The following is a 21,922-nucleotide window of genomic DNA, read 5'->3' on the forward strand; positions in this document are numbered from 1 at the left end:
TAGCAATTCACATAAACAGTCACACTACATACATTTATTTTGAACTCAAGTCAATGTATGAACCTTTTCTTATTATGAAACTGCTTCATAATACATTTTTCATATCACTCAAAAATATTCAAATTCTTTGCAATTTCTGAAGTAGCAGTCAGTTTAGTTTGTCTTGTGTTGGTAGTGCCAAGAGACCACTTGTGGTGATTTCTGAGTCTTATAATTTGGTTGGATAGAAAATAACATAGCTTTATTTTTATATTTGTTGAGACTGAAAATTGCCTTGCATGGTGGTAGACGTGTACCTCTGCCCTGAGTGCCCCCTGCTGCAATGATGTCTGGATCTCTGGTATTGGTTTTCGCTGTGTAATGGGCGATCACGGATCAAGCATGGGTAACATTGCATAGGCCTGTCTCATGGTTTGCCATCTGTTTGGACTGGGAGGGCTGCCTAAAGCGCTACCCTCATAGTGGTGAAATGCTACTGCCTTTTCCAGGAGTTCAACAGCATAAGCAGTGGTGGCAGCTGGCATAGCTCGTGGCTGAGGGGGGGTCTCGCGGGGAGTGGGGGGGGGGGCAATAATTAAAAACATATTTTAAAAAAACTACCTTTCTGCCAGTCCAGGTCCCATGTCTTCACTGCTCCTGCTCTCCTGCCTTCAGCAGGAACAGGAAGCAGGCAGCCTCCCTCCCCTCCCCTAAGCCAATTACAATGCTACAGTGGAGCGTTGTGATTGGTCAGGACACCGCCCAGCCAGGGGCTGTAGGGGATGACCTGTTCTCCATGTAGGCTGCAATGCATGGAGAAGTGCAGAATGCGCATGACTGGTTTGGGCAGACCCAGAGGGCTGGCCTAACCAGTCATGCGCATTCAGGAGTCGTCAGACCACTCCTGCCCTGCCCGGGCAGCTCCGCCCACCCGCATGCCCCCAATGCAGAAAGAAACATAAAATGGTAATAACCAAAAGTTATTACCATTTTATGTTTTGGCTTTCTCGCACTGCAAGAAAGCAGTGGGGCGCCGCACCACTGCCTTAGTTGAGGAGCTGCCACATGTGGGAATGATCCAAGGAAACTAACGAGCATCGGAGGAGCGTCAGGTACACCTGTCTGTTGCCCCCGCAGGTCCATGTGTGAGGAACTCGATGAAACCTAACCACTGTGAATGCACGGCTCTGTGTGCTGTACTCACCAGAGACAGCCACTGCAGATTCAGCACCAGCAAGGGGGGTGTGTTCAGAGACTCTATTCATGCAGGTTTTGATGGTGCAGGTAAGACTGAATAGAGACCCCAGAGGAATCTTGCCTACCATATAGCGCTTCGATGCTGAGACACTTTTGACTTTAATTGGAGTCAGAGTGGGACTCCTGAGACATGGAGCCTAACCTAAATGTCGGCTATAGTGAATGGGGAATAATCACTACTGCTAGTGAGAGGGAAATGTGGCTCAGGAACCGCCTTTTTAAACACTAGAGCCCTGACCCCGGGGAACTGTATGTATTGTTTGCAAATGTTGCATTTTACTGTGTGTTGGCATATAAATGCTCCTTTTTCATAAAAGCGAGTATTACTGCTATTGAACCTATTTTGAGTTGTGAGTCTGTTATCACCCCCTATGTCTACATTTCCCCCTTCTCTCCCTAGGACTGCTCATCCTGTGCTACCACTGAGAGTCAAGCGCTGGAGTGGTACTTGGTCCAGTTGCTCAGGATCCATAGTAGGTCGGACCCCGGGACATGAGGTGGAAAAGGAAAAGGTGGGATCCAGTAGCTGCTACTTGCCACTTGGCCCTGTAAATGGGGTTCTGACAATATCTGTATTGATAATGGCGATTTAAATGCAGCTCTGACATCTATAGCTTTGAATTATCCACAATACACAAAAATAGGCATACATTTTAAATGACTTAAATTTTTTATTCAATTCAGATTTTTTTTTTATCAAAAAGGCAACCAGCAGAATCCCTATATTAATTAAAAAACTTACAGAAGCTATTGTGCACCTTGGCATTCACACACAGTTGAGAATTTGATTAATTTTCAAGGCTCTTTCATGGTGCATCCATAGTTACTAATGCTGTGCAGAACTTTGATTAAAGCATACACTCATCGCGACGCCAATTTACTTTCATTTTATATTATTCGCACTTCATACTTGCCATGATGAATATTCTATGCTTTTCGCTTTATTCAGAACTTCATGATACCATAAACTGCGGTACCATTAATGAAGCAGGCAGCTGATATGTGTTTTGCTTATTTAAGTTTGTTTCTCATGTGCTCTTCCAAGTCTTTTGCAGTTCATTATCCATTTACATGTTTCCATGTGTTGGAAATGGCCCTTTTTGCAGGGTTATCCCGAAACTTTTAGCATTTTCCTCCTATTTTTTCCTGACCTGTGTGTATTGGTTTTAGGACTCTGGGCACTTCACCACTGCTGATCAGTGCTAAAGTGCATATGCTCTCTGTGCAAACTGTGTTTCGATTGGTGTTTCCACGATTGGCTATTTGATTTATGTGTCAGTCCCTAGTAAAGTGCACTGCGAGTGCCAGGGCCTATAAATCAAATGCTGTTGGTGGGCTGCAGCAGTGGATTGTGCCACCCACGCAAAAAGTCTGTAGAGTGTGTCTAAGGCCTGCCATTGCAGAGCCTGTGTGCAGCCTGGGGTTGCCATGTCGACTTGGCAAGTGCACACACTTGCAAGTCCCTAAACCTTTCCTTTTCTACATGTTAGTCACCCCTAAGGTAGGCCCAAGGTACCCCTGTGGGCTGGGTGCATTGTATGTGAAAGGTAGGACATGCCCTGGTGTGTGAAGCATGTCCTGATAGTGAATTACAGCCTACTTCGTTTTTCGCTATTGCAAGACTACCTGTTCTCCATAGGCCAGAATGGGCGGTTTGATTATTACATCCTATAATCCTAACTGACCCAGGGAACATGGTAGAAATTCGAGTTTAGTATGCCTGAACTCGGAATGATAAAATACATCTTTTAGTGAAGTTGGTTTTAACATTCTGTGTTTAAAAATACCACTTTTAGAAAGTAGGCATTTTCTTGTCTAACCATCCAAAGCCTGCCTCTGCTAGGTTGTGTATTCCCTGTCTGGAGTTTGAGTGACAGGGCTGGGGAATTCCAGGAGACAGGGTGAGTCCGCCCAGTGGTGAATAGAGAGATCTGCATCTAGATGGGAGGGAGGAGTTGCACCTGTGACCTGAATAGGACTGTGCCTGCCCCCCACAGTGCCGGCTCCACCCCCTGTGGTGCGTCTGATGTCTCTACCCTGCACTGTGAAAAGAGAGAAGGAATCATGTCAACAGAGTGCTCCAGGGCTGTGCCTTTTCACCATAATGCTGGCTCCCCCTCCAATGGGGCGTCTGATGTCTCTGCCCTGCACTCGGAAAGGAATCATGTAAACAAAGTGCTCCAGGACTGACCAGAACTGGTTTGGACTAGGCAAAGGCCCCTCTGCCCTCAGAGGACAATTGATTTGCTGGTATAAATATTGGGGCCCAGACCCCAGAGATTTAGATTACTTCTGAACTAAGGAACCTGTCAGGAGGAAGGACCGGGAAAGCTGGAGGAGTACTGCCCCTATGCTGCGTGTTGAGGGGTTGGCCTGCAGTGGTTACTTCTGGCTTGGGTAGGGAAAGGACTGTACTGTGCTTTCATCATCCTGCTGTTAGAATTTTCTCCAAGGGCCTGAAGTAGAGCTTGCCTCCTGTTGGAAGTCTTAGGGATAGAAAAGACTTCACAGATCTCGCTGGAATCGAGGAACCTGCCAAGACTAAGAGCTGGAAGAGCTGCCATGAGGAGTACTGCCCCTTTGCTGTGTTGTTGCTTTGTTGGGTTGGCATGCAGCTGCTGCTTCTGCCTTGGGCAGTGAAAGGACTGGACTAAACTTTCTCTACTTGTGCTGAGTATCTCCGAAGTCCTGAACTGAGCTGGCCTCCTGTTAAGAAGTCTCAGGGACTGCAAAGACTTCACCAACCTCTGGGTACCGCTCCTGGAACCGCTGTTTCAGTTGCCACAGAGAAGAAGGAACCGCGACCGACTCGATCAACCTACACAACCTGCACCGTAAGCCTTGGTCTCACCGACTCTGTCACTGAGCCGCTGCCTGCACCGCATTGAGAGACGAGGCAAACTGCTGAGAGATGGCGGCGGCGTTCTAGACCGCTGTGAGATGCTCCTCTGACCAGTACTGATTTTGGTGGACTGAGGGGTGCATTATTGCATTTTCAGAAGGAAAATGAAACGGAATTAGAAACTCAATGAACTTCTTAACTTGGATTTGGAACATGGAGTAAATATTTAAGTAGAAGTGGTGAGACTTTTCAACTAACCCTGAGGGGGGAAAAAAAAACGCCACGGGATTATCGCGAGCCGGATGGAGGGGCTCGGATCGTTTGTTACAGCTCCACAAGACGAAATTACGGCCGTGGTATTATGCTCTCGTTCTCACCTGCATATCCTGGCGTCTTTGATCGGCTTTGTGGTGTTGAGAGCTATCAGACATTCGCAGCTGGGTAGAACTCTCGCTGGTACTCCTGTCACTACTGCTAGTCCACAAAACGCTACAGCGAGTACACAAAGCATTTCCTGCTCCCTAGACGCTGCGAGGTTGGATTGCAGCAAGGCAATGGCACCAAAGAACGCCGCAGCAGTGGCCGCTTCTAAAACTCGGGCAGCAAAGCAGGCTCTTGGAGACCGGGAGCTGGCGCTGAAGCGTGGTGAGATCCCTTACCTGGAAGGACCCGGCAGCCTGGATATTGCTCCGGCGAAGTTAGCAAAATCATCCAAACAATTACCGCCTACTCCAGGACCTGGCCCCTCAGTGATGGAGCTTCTACGAAAAACACCCGGTGCTGTTTCTTCTCCCTCCCCCGTTCATCTGCCGACATCCACAGCAGTGATTTTGTTGGACCTGAGTGCGCTGCCTGGAGGTGGTGCTCTCGAGCAAATCCAGCGAGAAAAAGCTGCAGTGAAATCAATTGATATTGAGCCGGCAAGCTGTATACCGGGCAGTTCAGGGGGTGAGAAGATCATTTACCCGCAAGCGGCGGGAGGACAAAGAATTGAAAATCTTGAAGGTAGGGATGTACAAGGTTTATGTCCCTTCTTTGTGGACACTGCATCTCCTGCTGTTTCTGTCCTTATCCCCTCCCCCATGGTTAGCTTAGCCGCATCTTTATCTGTGCTGCCGGAGAACTTTAATTTAGACATAAATGACTTTAGCTCAGCATTTCCCCAAATAAATGCTGTAATTGCACTAGATGTTGATGAAGATGAATCTACTGGTGAAGTTTCAGCTACAGTTGCTGCAGTTGCAACACAACTGCCGGTGGCCTCCTCCTCTAAACAAGGGACTGTTATCGGTTTGCCTCAGATTGGTGCCGCACCAAACACTTCTAAAAATATTCTACATGGGTCTCTGGGTCCTAGGGGGAAGGTTTGTAAGGACCATGCTGCTTCTGACTCACTCGACACAGACAGAGACCCGTCGGATTTTTATTCGATATCTGAAGGTCTGGAAGACCCTAGGTGGTCACAAGACTCAGATTTGGACTCAGAAGTTAACACTGGTTCTGACACTAGCGCAACTGAAAGTGATCATGACCCAACCCAGGGAGAGTCTAGGGGAAGCAGGAGAACTGTGCTGAGGAAGAAAAGGAGTCATCACGGTGCTTCAGGGTTAGCCTGGGATTATTCTCCAGCAACAGTTCTAAATTCACAGGATTATACCTCCATATCTCATCCTGAGCTGTCCGCCACTGACCCGCAAAGTACTACATTGACTTCTGTGATGGATACAGTACTGCAGGCTATTGCCTCCCATCGGGAACAGACCTCCAGGGATGGTCGTAGGGCACAATTAGCCCTGCATAAGGTACAGGGTGTAGTTCGAAAACTCTCAAAAACTGTTGCAGCTTCCAATATAAGTCTGACGGAGATCGAAGATCGAATAGTGACGAACGAAGCTGAAGCCACGGTGACTCAGGAGAAAGCGGAAGCCCACGAAGCCGAGTTGAAAGATGTTAGATGGAAGCTGGAGGATATGGAAAATCGCCTTCGGCGCAACAACCTCCGCGTACTCGGAATTCCGGAAAAAATTGAGGGCGATGATATACGCTCCTTTATAATTCAGCTGTTTAAGGACACACTCCCTGAGCTTGCATCCTGGAATTGGGACTTGGAAGTTCAACGCGTTTTCAGAACCCCATTTACTTTAAAGGCCTCATCACAAGGGGGATTCCCTCGTGCAGTTTTGGTGTTTTTCGGAAATTTTCTACTCCGTCAGGCTATTGCTGAGAAAGCAAGACCCGAAGCTCGGCGCAGCAGAGACGCTATCTCTTACTTTGTGAGGCCCGATTTCTGCCACACCACTGTGGAGAGGAGATGGCGTCTTCACCAATTGATCAAACCTTTCCAAGAAAAAAAAGCTCAGGTGTATCTTAACAATCCTGCCAAGCTTAAAGTCATTTATAATGGTCAGGCTAAATTTTTCACCTCAGAAATTAAAGCCAAGGAGTTTCTGGATAGTCTGTCCTGAAGCTTTAAGCCTTTTTTTCATGCTAGTAATTGAATAATTGTATGTTAGGAAATGCTAGGAAATGCTGAGTCTAGGAGTGAAGAATGGGTTAGGATGCTTTTTGCTCTTCTGCTTTGTTGCCCATTGGAGTTCGATATTTGGTATATGTCTTGGTAGGGGATCAGTCCAGGACTTTGTAAGCTTTAGAACTTTAAGGATTTGTAGCAGCTTGATTAGTTATTATATATTTACTATATATTCAGATATAACTATTGTAATCATGATAATATAATATAGCTATGGATATTGGAATAGCTACCCTGCTCTAGTTTGCTACTCTTATTATCCACAAAATACCTTTATATGTCTATCTTTCGTTTTTTTTTTGTTTTTTTTTTATTTTTCTTATTCAAATATCAAAAATCACTATTTTTGCACCTATTCAGTCTTACTGGTCTTCACCGTGTAAGTTTATTTTTATTGGTACTGGTCAGGGAATGTCTCTCCACCATCACAGACTCTTTAGAGTCTAAATGCCCTGGTGGTTGGTGTCCGGGAAGGGGGGTATGGGGGGGAAAAGCATAAAAATGAGCAATTTTGCACAAATAAGACAATGCCAAGTTTTTTGTATATGGAATATATAATATATTGTAGTAATAAGAGGGAATCAGATTATGAATTGTGTTTTGTTTCTTGTTCTTACATAGTTTACTGTTTTTGATGGTCAGGATGGGGATTTTTCATCTTAGATGGGGAGAGTAAAACTTCGTAGCTGGAATATCGCGGGTCTTAACGACAGAAATAAAAGGGCACAATTATATCAACTACTACGACAAGATCCCGTTGATATTCTATGCTTACAGGAGACTCGTATTGCAGATTGTGATAAAGAATTGTTAAACATTCCGGGGTATAATGTTATCACAGCCACCTCACAAACATCTAAAACACGAGGAGTTGCTATTCTTGTAAAATCTATAATGGGTGATCCTAGTCGTACATTGGCCGATAAACATGGCAGATGGGCTATAGCTCAACTGAAATCTGGTTTTATAATCTGCGCAATTTATGGTTCAAATCTGGATGATCCCCTACTTTTTAGAGATCTAGAGCTAGAATTGGCCTCTTGGCCTGGCCCTCTTATTTTATGCGGACACTTTAACATTGCCGTAGGGAGCTGTTTTGATACTCAATCACCCTTAAACTATAAAGGATGTAAGCCTAGGGTATACAGGGCCCTGTGCCAATTGATGGATAGCCATAATTTACTTGATGTCTGGGGATTGAGGATGAAAAATGATGATGGATTTACTTATTTCTCATACCCACACAACAAGTATGTTCGAATTGATTATATTATGTCATCATTAGAGGATCTGCTTCTGCTCGATATAATCAAGTCTCCAAAAACAATTTCGGACCATAATGCACTTACCCTTACTTTTGATTTGCCAAGCTGTGAGAAGCCGAAAGTGCAATGGTCCTTTGATAGAAAGCTTCTCGTTAACCATCAATATATAGACCATATAACATCATGGGCCCAGGGGTTTTTCGACTGCAATCAGTTTAGTGCTCCTAGACTGATTATATGGGACTGTTTTAAAGCAGCATTAAGGGGGGAGACTATTGCGTTTGTGGCTAGGCGCAAAAAGATAGAGGACAACATCAATATGAATCTAATGCGCGAATTGTCTAATCTTGAGATTCACCATGCTGCCCAGATACAACAGGGAGTTCCAATCCTTGATACTCTCCAAAAAATACTAGTATTAAAAGCTGAAATTAACAGCACTTTAACCCGAAAAGCCGTTGAAATATACGAAGTCAATAAAAGCAGATTATATGAATCTGGAGAGAATGTAGGCAGATATCTAGCCCTTCGAACACGACAAAAACAATCTCAAAATAAGATCAAGCGGATTGAGTATGAGGGCCAGGAATATTCCTCTTCACATGATATCGTGGAGGTATTCCGAAAATACTATCAGAAGTTATATCATAGCGATAACTCATATTCTGATGGCGTTATAAAAACCTTTCTTAATAACTGGTTATCGGGCCAAGATTTCAATCCCTCGGTTGACGAATTAGTCAAAGAAGATCTTGATAAAGAAATTTCAATCTCGGAGTTGGAGATTGCACTCTCTGATCTTGCAAATGGTAAAGCAGCAGGCCCGGACAAAATTCCGCTTGATCTGTATAAGGTGTTAGGTAAACAAATACTCCCCTATTTATTGGATCTGTTTCTGGGGGTTCAGTATCATTCAACCCCACCTGAATCCTGGAAACATACCAATATAGCAATTTTTGCGAAAAAAGGTAAACCCCCGCATCTCCCATCCTCTTATAGACCCATATCTCTAATAAACTCCGACTCAAAGCTTTATGCCAAGATCCTAGCTAATCGGTTGAGTGGGATCGTCGAGCATCTTGTCTCCCCGTGGCAGCATGGCTTTATCCCCGGTAGGGGCACTACGGATCACATCCGGAGAGTCATCACCCTATGTGACATCATGGGCACCACGGGGGGGGGGAGATGTCGATGATGCTTCTCGATGCCGAGAAGGCATTCGATCGTGTTTCATGGAGCTTTCTGTGGAGTGTCTTGGAATCTAATAACTTCGGGAATAAGTTTATTAGAGCTATAAAGACCTTGTATATAGATCCTAAGGCAAAAGTCTCCATCTGTGGTACCGAGTCGGAGTTTATTGAGATACAGAGGGGTACGAGGCAGGGTTGTCCCTGCTCTCCGATATTATTTGCCCTTTATATTAATCCCCTAATTGTAAAATTGCTTTCTTCACCCGGTATTCGGCCTGTTGATATAGGTGTGTTCTCAACGAAAGTTTTGGCGTATGCCGATGATGTGGCTGTTCTAACAACAAATCCTGCTGACGCAGTTCAGGAAATCGAACTAATTACCCAGGCCTTTGGTACCTTTTCAGGTTATTCCCTTAACAGGGATAAAACAATGGTTCTCTGTACAAACAATACGGTTTTGGATAGTCCCCTTAAAGTGAAGCAAGCCACCTATTTAGGTGTCTGTCTGTCTTCTGATGTGAGGGAAATTGACCATCTTAACTATACTCCCCTGATTAACAAAATAAAGACTGACCTCAGGAGAGTAGATAATTTACATCTTTCTATAATTGGCAGGGCTAATTATTTAAAAATGAATATCTTTCCAAGGATACTCTACTTGTTTCGAGCAATCCCGATCTTACCTGGAGGTAGTTTTATTAAGATCATTGACTCCTCCATGTCTAAGTTCATGTGGAGCTTTGGAAAGATTAGAAGAGCACTACCATTTTTGACTCTACCCCAGGAGAGGGGCGGGCTAGGTATTCCCAGCTTAACATTATACTTATGGGCAACACTTCTTCAACATATAGGCCCATTACTGAATTTTAAATCAGCCACTTCGATTACTATGGAACCCTCTATCCCTTCCATTTATGAGCTGAGTCTTGGGACTAAATGCCAAGGCCTATTTTTAAGGCAGGTTGAACCATCATATTATAAAAAAATTAAGCTAAAGGTAGTCACAGATGCTTGGAAGGTATGGAAATCTGTATCCAAACATTTAGTTATTCCAAAATTTACAAAATATACCCCCTTATGGCGTAGCTCTATTATCTCTATTAGTCTTAACGACTCTACCTCCCGGAGGTGGGAATCCTTAGGTATTAATACAGTGGGTGACTTTCTTGGTCAGGAAATTACTTCGTCATTTGGATGGCTGCAGCAGAAATTTACTATTCCAACTACCGATTTTTCTGAAATACCTTCAGGTGTTTACAAGCATTTGCAACTGTATCCCTAGAATTAAATTGGATAATATCAATCTGTTTTCTATTATTGGAAAACGCTCTACTAGAATTGGCACTCTCTATCAATTGCTGATCCAAAACACTGTAGATGACGTAGAGCGAGTTGAGCAGGCTTGGGCCACAAGGTTAACTAATCCAAATGTTGACATTGACCTATGCTTGGCCCTCTCATCTAAACTCTTTATTGCCTCGAACCTTAAAGCCCAATACTACAGAGTTCTCTATAATCTTTATTTTACGCCTGCAAAGTTATTCTCCTGGGGCTTACGGGCTGATGATAGCTGCCCCAGATGTAGCCAACTCCAAGCGAATTTAATACATATGTTCGCGGATTGCCCCAAATTAGGTTTATTAAAGGCTACGATTATGGGATTCTGGGCTCGGGTATTTGGTCACGACATCCAAGAATCAGTAACTCTTTATTTAATGGGACATGATGATTCTCTTGGTCATAGTATTGAAGAACAAATACTTTTTTTGGGCACTGCTATTTTTCGTATTCTTGCTGCGCGGTGGAAGGACCCTGAACTACCCACTTTTCAGATGTGGCTTAGCCGTTTCTTGGCAACCTATAAACAGGAGCTTTCAATATATAGTTCCAGAGGTAAAAAAAACAGGATTTGGGCTCCTATCTCCAAATGGTATTCAAATCAGAGGTTTAATGATATACCTCCCTCGACTTGATTGATGTATTTTCTTCTTTTTTTTCTCTTATTTTTGTATAATTAATTTAACCTAAGTTTCCTTGCTGGATCTTATATCTATGTAAACCGTTCGTATGATCTCCTGTATCAAATTTGCTGTTGTTTTTTTGTATTTGACGATATATTAGTTTTTTTTGTTGCTTTTTTTTATTGACTGAATATGTATTGTCGAACCTTTTTTGTTTGAATTTTGCTCAATAAAAATATATATAAAAAAAAAGGAAGGTATTTAACTCATAGATGTTATTTGAAAGACAGAAGCATGGAAACGACCATGGTCAGGGTAGGCTGTTCAAAAAGATTCATGACACAACAATAATTTGAGGTTTGACTAGGATGACTGATTATTAACCCATACACTTCGGATTTTCAGTTCAACAATTCATAGGGAGGATTAGAGTCTAGATTTGATATTTATTTTCATCAACTTTAGTATGTAACTTCACGAAATAGTGTGATTTAGCAGTGCCACTGGAATTATACAGCAATGGAGCTATGGGAGATGTTCAGCAACGGAGAGACAAATTGTGCATCACGGTTTACATTATGTGGCAAAGGAAAGGAAATTATTTGGCAAATTAATTAGCTAGCCATTGTCATTTTATGCCTCCGTGTTGTGAACGATTATCCTATATAAATTACTTTAAGATATGTACTGTTTTATTTTCTGCCGCATTTGAAGTTATTTCTCAGTCAATGACTCACAGAGGTGAATACAATCTCAGCACAGTAGTGCCTCTTTAAAGTCTGAGCATAGCAATGAGTAGCTAGGAAGCTGACCAATTATCTTCTGCAAATTATCTGATATTATTTTCTCTCCCATGTGTAGCAGTTTTGATAACTTTTGATTCAAGGGAGCTCAAAAACTCATTAAATTCATCTTAAAACTGTGCAGCAGACAGTGGATTATGGCGAAAGTGTGTCAAATCTAACTTCATGTCGAGATAACTGCAGCCATGCTATTGTGTAATTCAAGGGTCTCTGAAGCATGAGAATCCCAAAGTTCAAAGAATTGAGTATTTCTCACAAGGGATATGGCTGAAAACATGCGATATGAAGAGCAAAATCGATCAGACCGTACTTACTTATGAGAGGCCCAATTTTCTTTTGAGATAGGAAAATGTGTAGCAGGTGGATGCTTATCTGGAAAGTGTAGTAAATCCATAGTTGCTAGCACTAGTCACAGGATGGCAGAATACAAGCAGAACTAGGTTGCAATAGCCCCAAAATTAAAGCCATGACAAATATTTCGTAATTGGGGTATTGCTGCGGTAACAATAATAAAATAATTCAGACAAAACTGGAAATTAATTTTCTGGGCAACACAAACGATTATTTGAACTCTGATCAAAAAGATCAGCAGCCAATTTCTGAACCTCGAAATTATTCAGGAAATAGGAATCCTTACTATAACCTTTCACAAAAGACATTTGGAAATGCAAGACCTTGGAGTAATTGAGCATTTTTGCATATGTAAACCTGCGTTAATCGTAGAAATTGAAGATTTATGTGACTACAAATGAGGTCTTATTCTCCGAGCAATGGCACATTTTTCTCTGTAATAACCTAGTGCTCTATTAAATTTGCTTCTTTGTTTTTTTTCTTTGTAAATGTCAGCCAGATGGTTTTCGATGCATGTTGCGCTTCTAAACCATAACAATACTTTTTGTTTAATATTAACCATGAGGAATCTCTTTTTAACATATCTTTTTATTTGAGATATCGTTGTTTTGTTTCAGGCACTTTATTTCGATCAAAGCCCTTGAGGCAACAATCCACATTCAATATTTGCAATATTCCATGCCATTTTTACAATAATTCATATAATATAAAAACGTTTCAAATGTTTCTGGGTTGTTGGACAAGAAATCAATGTAAACGGATGAGATATCATAAGTAATATTCACTGAATAGTACTTTATGTAAAATCAACTCATGAGGATAACTGTTAGAAATGGGATTTCTGGTTGGCTAGGGCTTGCACCAAAGCCAGGCAGAAACCACCACTCTAGTCAGGGCAAGGAAGTTACACGCCAAAGATAACCCCTGCTCACCCCCTTGGTAGCTTGGCCCGAGCAGTCAGGCTTATCTCTGAGGCGATGTGTAAAGCGTTTGCGCGCGCACCCAGCAACAACACCCAAGGCCCACCACAAAGGAAACTCCACACAAGGTATTCTATAAAAATAGCCTTTGTATTATACACAACACATTAGATAAAAACACACACTTTACAATGTGCCAACAGGCACGGGCAGAATTTACAAGGGATTATATGTACAGGGGACAGGGCCACATGGACCACTGTCCGGAATTAGCACTTTTAGAACTTAGGAACAATACTTTAGACCATAGCACTTACAATCACTGTAGCACTAAAATAGAACATGTAGCACCCAACCAGTAACTACTGGCGCAATAATGACCTCAGCGTCATCACACTAGCATCAGGTAAGTACCACCTACGCAACCCTAACCACCTTAGGAAAATATTGCGCAGGGAATCAGGACCTCACTAGCACCACCTGTACTAGGGAGAAAACAACCACCTAAGTATCACAATACCTATAGGGGTCTAAGCACATAAACACATGATGCACAACATTCAGAGGTGTAAAACAAGGCACATGACGCATAAAAACACATTCAGCGGTGCAGGTTAGGAAGACAATAACGCCAAACTCACATTAGCCACCACTGTGGCAGTCCCTAGGCCAACTGGCCTGGTCGGGGCAAGGACGCCCTGTGTCCAGAAAAGTTAGGGGCAGGACTGCGCAGGCTGAGCAAGCCAGGCGCAAAATGCACCACCTAAACGTTGCAGCTGCCCACTAAGTGCTGGGCAGCTGGGAAACGGAGCGTGGGCACCACTGTGCCCTTTTACCACAACTCACAGTCACGGGGGGGCCCCTCTGGGCTCTTAGAACAGGCAATGCCCCCGGAGCCTCGCAGGCTCTAGACAAATACTGGGCCACTCGTGGGAGCCTCACCGGACTCGGTAAAATACTGCCACCACGTTGGAGCGCCACGCGCTCAGCAACTACAATGTCCCCCACGTTGGAGTCCTTCTCCTGGACTCAGAAAGAATAATGCCCCCAGGAACGTTGGAGTCACACTGGACTCTGACGCACAATGGTCCCAACCGTTGGCGCAACTCGCGCTGGTAGCAACTCTGTCCCTCAAGCGTTGCCGCTGCCCCCTGTCAGGTGGGGCAGCGGGAGGGAAGAATGAGCACTGCGCCCGCAGTGCTCGAGTTCCACACGAGGACGGCCCCGGACGATGCGCCCCACCACACCCCAAGCCACCCAAGCTGAGCCGTACTCACCGGCAGACAGCACACGGAGGCGGGGTGGGCTCCCGGTCCTCCTCTCGATGGGGGCACTTCTTCTCACGGCGTCACTTCTCCCCTCCTACGAGGGCACCGGCGCGCAGGGTCGGCTCCTGCCTGCTCCGGGGCCCACAGCCGCGAGTCTCGGGAAGGAGGCGGGGTAGGCTCCCGCCCTCCTAGTTTCGTTTCCGGTTGTCCCAGCGTCCCGCCCTCGGCCTGCCTGACTTCCTGCAAGCCCGGCCGCGGCGGTGATCTCCAAACTCGGTCCACAGAGGGGTAGGCTCCCTTGGTAGAGATGATATACGGCGGGGTGGGCACCCGCCGTAAGTATAACCAAATAAGCGGGGTGGGCACCCGCTAATTAAATGAGCGGGGTGGGCACCCGCTATCAGGATCAGAGCGCTCACAGCGCTATACAGCAAAACAGCGCTCTAGAGCCCATAAAAGCGCTCCCAGGCGCTGCAGGTCAAGAAGGTCCAGCAATGAGTCCTTAAAGCGCAGGGGGGCAAAGGCTGGGCCCAGAGCCAGCTCACAGGGCCCTCCAGCAGGGAGGCAGTCCCCAGTGGCGGTCTCTCCTGGCGCCCAGCAGCAGCAGGCCCCCTCCAGATGATCCTGCAAGAGAACAAATTGTAAGGGGACACAGCCCCTTTTTATACAGTAAAAGTCGTTGTCTGAAGGTGCAGGGAAGGGGCGAACCAGTTACAACAGGTTCCTGAGCACTTTGTTTTGCTCAGCCCCTCTCCCTATTCACTGGCAGGGCTAGGGTCATTAGACGCACCACAGGGGCCGGAGCCAGTATTGTGTGGGGAAAGCCCTGTCCTATTCAGGACCCAGGTGTACTCCTCCCCAGCCATCAGTATGCTAAACTCCCATTCACCACTGGGTGACTCCTCCTGACTCTGGGGAATCCCTAGCCCGTCACATGACCTCCACCAGCCAATCGCCAGACAAGCCACACATTTCATACTGCACACCGAAGTGCCCACTTCTAGAAGTGGCACTTCCACACTAGGTACATGCACGCCGCACACATCATCGCGCAGCATTCAATCACACGAGTCCGCACATACCAAACTCGGGCCTGCACACCCCACGCATCAGGAACTACCAGGACACATACATTCCCCCATGCATTCCTATGGGAGGGCAGGCCAACCTCACTACACGCACGCACTTTACCCTGGGACACAGCGGTAAAGTGAGTAGAAACCAAAAATCACTACACCAAGTCACCAATAAAAAGCAAAAAGTCTCGGGGGTGAACCTGCCAGAAGGGCCAAGTCCAACACAACCCCCTTCCAGCCAAAACGCAGGGTAGACCAATCACCACCGTGATGGTCTTCCCTGCTTGGGGCGATAAAACACGGACGCAGGCCCGCAACGGCAGGTACACTCTCCGGTTTTACGCCACTCTGAACTCACATGGTTTCCTCTGAAAAAACTCGGCGGACCAACTGGGCTACCCCCCCTGGTACTCCTCAGCTGTCCGTGGCCAGGACCAGGCCCTAGACCACCTAGGCGCCACTGGTCCTTGCCTAACCACAGAGTGGGGGGTAGTAACCCCTGGCACATAGTGACCATTTTCCACTCTACCCCTCATCAGGGCAGTTCTAAACTGCCACTGATCCTCCAGCCTAGGGTCCGTACCCTCAGGCTGACCAAAAGTCACGGGTGAGGCTATCCTCCCCCTACCTCTTCTCCTAGGGTTCCGCCCTCTCTTCCTCTGAGAGGCGACCCCGTAACATAACTCACCAACCAGCTCAGGACCCTTCCCTGAGAACTGGTCTCCCAACCTAGGGTTTAGCCCCTCAGGTTGCACCGGGGTCAGAGGTGGGCTCTCCCACCCTCTGCACCCCCTTCCAGAGTCCTGCTCCCTACCAACTGGGGCGGTACCTCTGGAAGAAGAACCGGTCAGGACACTTGTTACAGTAGCCCTACCCTTCAGGTCAGGCTGATCCTGAACCTGGCCTCCCAACCTCTGGTCTAGAACCTTTGGCGGAATAATTGCCTGGCACTCCAGGACTTCTGGGGACTTACACACCATCCCCCCAAGAGTGACATATTCCTCATATGTTACGTGACAGTCTGCCTGGCGCAGATCTCCCGTCCCCTGTCCACCTGACAGTGCGCGAAGATCCCCCAGGACAGAAGTGTGGTCACCATGGTCACCTCTAGGAGACTCAGCCCTCCCGGCTGGTCCCTGACCCACTGGCTCCTCCACCGGGGAACACAGCCCCATGCCACTCCTCTCGCTGGACTTCTGTACCCTCTCTACTGGAGCGGTACTGCCAGTCATCCGAACCACTGGTGCTCTATTTACAGACGCTCCAGGCCCTCCATACAGTAGGTGATCCTCCTCAAATGGACTCACAGGACAGCCTAGGCCTCCAACCTGGTGTTCCCTGAAGAAATCATCCAGGTTCTGAGACTGGGTTTCGGGCCTCTGGGGACTCGAAGTCACCCACTCACTCCTACTCCACGGAGACAGGACGTGAGTCCCTACACCCCTCTCACTACTCTGGGACCTAGCTGGGCTACTCTGAGCCTCTTCCTCAATACTGGACTGGAAGCTACTTGAGTCACTACTGTTAGAAGTACTCTCCCATTCCTCATCATAACTTGGGGCCCCTTCCCATCGGTCTGCTTCCGTTGCAAGTTTCCATGGATCAGTGCACCCCCACGCTAACAGGTGTTGGCGCAACTCGGGATAAAAACTACTGAATAGCTGCTCTTTGATAACCAGAGCATACAGTCCGTCAAAATCCCGTTTCGTGTTTACCCTTAACCAATCATCCAGTGCATCCTCACATTCACCCACAAACGTGTCCCAAGACTGGTGAGACAGCTTCCTACTGCCCCTGAATTTCAACCTATTCTCCTCTTCTTTGGAAACAGGTACCAGACTGGGTGAACTGGGAATGGGACGCCCTGCACTGGACTCTATTTCGCTGCCACCACTGGACTCTACCCTCCCTGGGGAATCCAGAAAACCAGAACTGCGCTCAGGGGACAACTTACCCTCCAGAGCTAATTTCTCCCTGGCGAAGGCCCTCTCAGCCTCCGCTATCCTCTCCTCCGTTAAGACCCTCTCGGTCTCAAACTTTTTCTCCTCCACATTCAGCTGCGCCATCTCCTTGGCTTGCTCTAACCTGAGCTTCTCCAGGGCCAGCTGATGCTCCCTTTCTTCCCTCCTATCTATCCACTCCTCTGGGGACAGGGAAAGAGATGGGGTGCTGCTCCTGACACTGGACCCAGCAAGGGACTCCCTATCTATGGGGTCTTCTCTCTCTACTGGCGTCCCTGTCAGGTCACATTCTTCCTCCTCTTCAGATTCCTCAGGGCTCCCCTCAGACCCACCACCCTCTAGGCGTGCGGCCCGGGCCCTATCTTCCTCACTGCGCTCACGTTCCCATTCATCCTTCTGCCAATGGATCAAGTTTTCCCTGAGTTTTGACTGGGAGTCTGACACACTCACTGCTATGTCTCTCTCCTCACAAAACTCAACCAACTCCCCCATACTGTATCTAAACAGACCACAGAAATTAAAAGCAGACTCCATATTGGCAGGACGCTCAGGGACACGTGCAACACAAGGGACCTAGGTATCTGAGCTGAACAGAAGTACACAATTCACAAAGGTTTCAGCAAGCTCTCTATCCCAGAGAACTCACACTCACTTGCCTAGTGCCACACACCATCCATCCACACACAACCCTCCCCTCGGACCGGTAAGGCAGTTTCTACCACCCCTGATTCCTCAACCTGACCACCACGTGACACAGGTACCAACTCTGGGCGCAGGGCGGGGGACAAATGTACTGGACACTATTACGCTGCCACCACTGGATCCCACCCTCTGGTGAATCCAGAAAACACAATGCACTTGGGTGGGATGATCTACCCTCCCGAGCTAGGGACACCTAACTCACAGTGCACAAAAACACATTTCCAAAGAAATGACAATTAAAAACAAACTTAGAACAATAATCCCTATACCGTGTGATTTATCTAAATGCAGAGTTTTGTAGTGCGGCCAGTTGCCGCTGCGGTACAGCGCAAACGCAAGTCCAAATCCCACCGCTGCCACCAATGTTAGAAATGGGATTTCTGGTTGGCTAGGGCTTGCGCCAAAGCCAGGCAGAAACCACCACTCTAGTCAGGGCAAGGAAGTTACACGCCAAAGATAACCCCTTCTCACCCCCTTGGTAGCTTGGCCCGAGCAGTCAGGCTTATCTCTGAGGCGATGTGTAAAGCGTTTGCGCGCGCACCCAGCAACAACACCCAAGGCCCACCACAAAGGAAACTCCACACAAGGTATTCTATAAAAATAGCCTTTGTATTATACACAACACATTAGATAAAAACACACACTTTACAATGTGCCAACAGGCACGGGCAGAATTTACAAGGGATTATATGTACAGGGGACAGGGCCACATGGACCACTGTCTGGAATTAGCACTTTTAGAACTTAGGAACAATACTTTAGACCATAGCACTTACAATCACTGTAGCACTAAAATAGAACATGTAGCACCCAACCAGTAACTACTGGCGCAATAATGACCTCAGCGTCATCACACTAGCATCAGGTAAGTACCACCTACGCAACCCTAACCACCTTAGGAAAATATTGCGCAGGGAATCAGGACCTCACTAGCACCACCTGTACTAGGGAGAAAACAACCACCTAAGTATCACAATACCTATAGGGGTCTAAGCACATAAACACATGATGCACAACATTCAGAGGTGTAAAACAAGGCACATGATGCATAAAAACACATTCAGCGGTGCAGGTTAGGAAGACAATAACGCCAAACTCACATTAGCCACCACTGTGGCAGTCCCTAGGCCAACTGGCCTGGTCGGGGCAAGGACGCCCTGTGTCCAGAAAAGTTAGGGGCAGGACTGCGCAGGCTGCGCAAGCCAGGCGCAAAATGCACCACCTAAACGTTGCAGCTGCCCACTAAGTGCTGGGCAGCTGGGAAACGGAGCGAGGGCACCACTGTGCCCTTTTACCACAACTCAGTCACGGGGGGCCCCTCTGGGCTCTTAGAACAGGCAATGCCCCCGGAGCCTCGCAGGCTCTAGACAAATACTGGGCCACTCGTGGGAGCCTCACCGGACTCGGTAAAATACTGCCACCACGTTGGAGCGCCACGGGCTCAGCAACTACAATGTCCCCCACGTTGGAGTCCTTCTCCTGGACTCAAAGAATAATGCCCCCAGGAACGTTGGAGTCACACTGGACTCTGACGCACAATGGTCCCAACTCGCGCTGGTAGCAACTCTGTCCCTCAAGCGTTGCCGCTGCCCCCTGTCAGGTGGGGCAGCGGGAGGGAAGAATGAGCACTGCGCCCGCAGTGCTCGAGTTCCACACGAGGACGGCCCCGGACGATGCGCCCCACCACACCCCCAGCCACCCAAGCTGATCCGTACTCACCGGCTCACAGGCAGACAGCACACGGAGGCGGGGTGGGCTCCCGGTCCTCCTCTCGATGGGGGCACTTCTTCTCACGGCGTCACTTCTCCCCTCCTACGAGGGCACCGGCGCGCAGGGTCGGCTCCTGCCTGCTCCGGGGCCCAAATACAGCCGCGAGTCTCGGGAAGGAGGCGGGGTAGGCTCCCGCCCTCCTAGTTTCGTTTCCGGTTGTCCCAGCGTCCCGCCCTCGGCCTGCCTGACTTCCTGCAAGCCCGGCCGCGGCGGTGATCTCCAAACTCGGTCCACAGAGGGCTAGGCTCCCTCGGTAGAGATGATAGAGGTGGGCACCCGCCGTAAGTATAACCAAATAAGCGGGGTGGGCACCCGCAAATTAAATAATTAAATGAGCGGGGTGGGCACCCGCTATCAGGATCAGAGCGCTCGCAGCGCTATACAGCAAAACAGCGCTCCCAGCGCTCTAGAGCCCATAAAAGCGCTCCCAGGCGCTGCAGGTCAAGAATGTCCAGCAGAGAGTCCTTAAAGCGCAGGGGGGCAAAGGCTGGGCCCAGAGCCAGCTCACAGGGCCCTCCAGCAGGGAGGCAGTCCCCAGTGGCGGTCTCTCCTGGCGCCCAGCAGCAGCAGGCCCCCTCCAGATGATCCTGCAAGAGAACAAATTGTAAGGGGACACAGCCCCTTTTTATACAGTAAAAGTCTTTGTCGGAAGGTGCAGGGAAGGGGCGAACCAGTTACAACAGGTTCCTGAGCACTTTGTTTTGCTCAGCCCCTCTCCCTATTCACTGGCAGGGCTAGGGTCATTAGACTCACCACAGGGGCCGGAGCCAGTATTGTGTGGGGAAAGCTCTGTCCTATTCAGGACCCAGGTGTACTCCTCCCCAGCCATCAGTATGCTAAACTCCCATTCACCACTGGGTGACTCCTCCTGACTCTGGGGAATCCCTAGCCCGTCACATGACCTCCACCAGCCAATCGCCAGACAAGCCACACATTTCATACTGCACACCGAAGTGCCCACTTCTAGAAGTGGCACTTCCACACTAGGTACATGCACGCCGCACACATCATCGCGCAGCATTCAATCACACGAGTCCGCACATACCAAACTCGGGCCTGCACACCCCACGCATCAGGAACTACCAGGACACATACATTCCCCCATGCATTCCTATGGGAGGGCAGGCCAACCTCACTACACGCACGCACTTTACCCTGGGACACAGCGGTAAAGTGCGTAGAAACCAAAAATCACTACACCAAGTCACCAATAAAAAGCAAAAAGTCTCGGGGGTGAACCTGCCAGAAGGGCCAAGTCCAACAATAACCAAATAGTAAAATAGCCACATGGCATGAAGACATATGAAGTACAGGTTAACATTCTTAAAACTAATCAGTAACAAATTTGGCTGGGAAAAGAAGATTCATCCAATCAGCCATGGCCCAGATAAACTTAACGAAGATCAAGAATCCCTCGTTGGTGGAGTTTGGATCGGATGGGCCATATAGATTCGAGATACTTTGCTACGGAGAATTATCTAGGAAGATGTATCCGATCTACAGACTCTCAGTGCAACCTTCCACTGTCGAACTCCCAGGTTCCTACAGAGAGGCACAATGCAATGCTTGCCCTGACTTCCAAATACAGGGCAGAAAAATAAAAGGTGCTAATCAGTTTAATCAGCACTAAAACAGGCTTGAAATGTTTTGCTCTCATTGGCCAGGCTCTTCCACTTGGCAGTGAAACTGGCAAGCGGCAAGGCACCTAGTCTAAATTGAATACAGAGACCACTTGTAAAAGGTGCTTCAATCGTATCCATAAGGGGCTCAAATCCTGGGACTAACTTCATCTCCGGAAATCTATGACGGACCCATGTTTTTTGGGAGCATATCATATTTCCGGCACCTTTTTCCCAAAAGCGAGTTTTAACCAATCAGAACTTGCTGAAAGGGGTAGAATCAAGATATAACCAAAGGTCATCTGAGACTAGAGTCACTAAGTTCTCTTTCACATGTTTGAGCCATGGGAGTGTTTGATCCTTCAGTATGTCACTGAGGGCATTTCTGTAATGGTGCAACTCTGGAGTGCTCCAGGTTCTTATCCAGT

General features: G+C 47.4%; 1 protein-coding gene across 1 annotated transcript in view; it reads left to right on the top strand.

The window, feature by feature from the left end:
* The window catches only part of LOC146871549 (uncharacterized), a 244,881-nt gene that overhangs the window by 1,810 nt on the left and 221,149 nt on the right, over positions 1-21,922 (top strand). Inside the window, exon 2 of the mRNA XM_085647138.1 lies at positions 1,637-1,748. Within this exon, the coding sequence (XP_085503264.1) occupies positions 1,637-1,748 (112 nt within the window). The remainder of the gene's footprint in view (positions 1-1,636; positions 1,749-21,922) is intronic.

This window comes from Triturus cristatus, chromosome 1_1 (assembly GCF_964204655.1).
Source record: "Triturus cristatus chromosome 1_1, aTriCri1.1, whole genome shotgun sequence".
Classification (NCBI taxonomy): domain Eukaryota; kingdom Metazoa; phylum Chordata; class Amphibia; order Caudata; family Salamandridae; genus Triturus; species Triturus cristatus.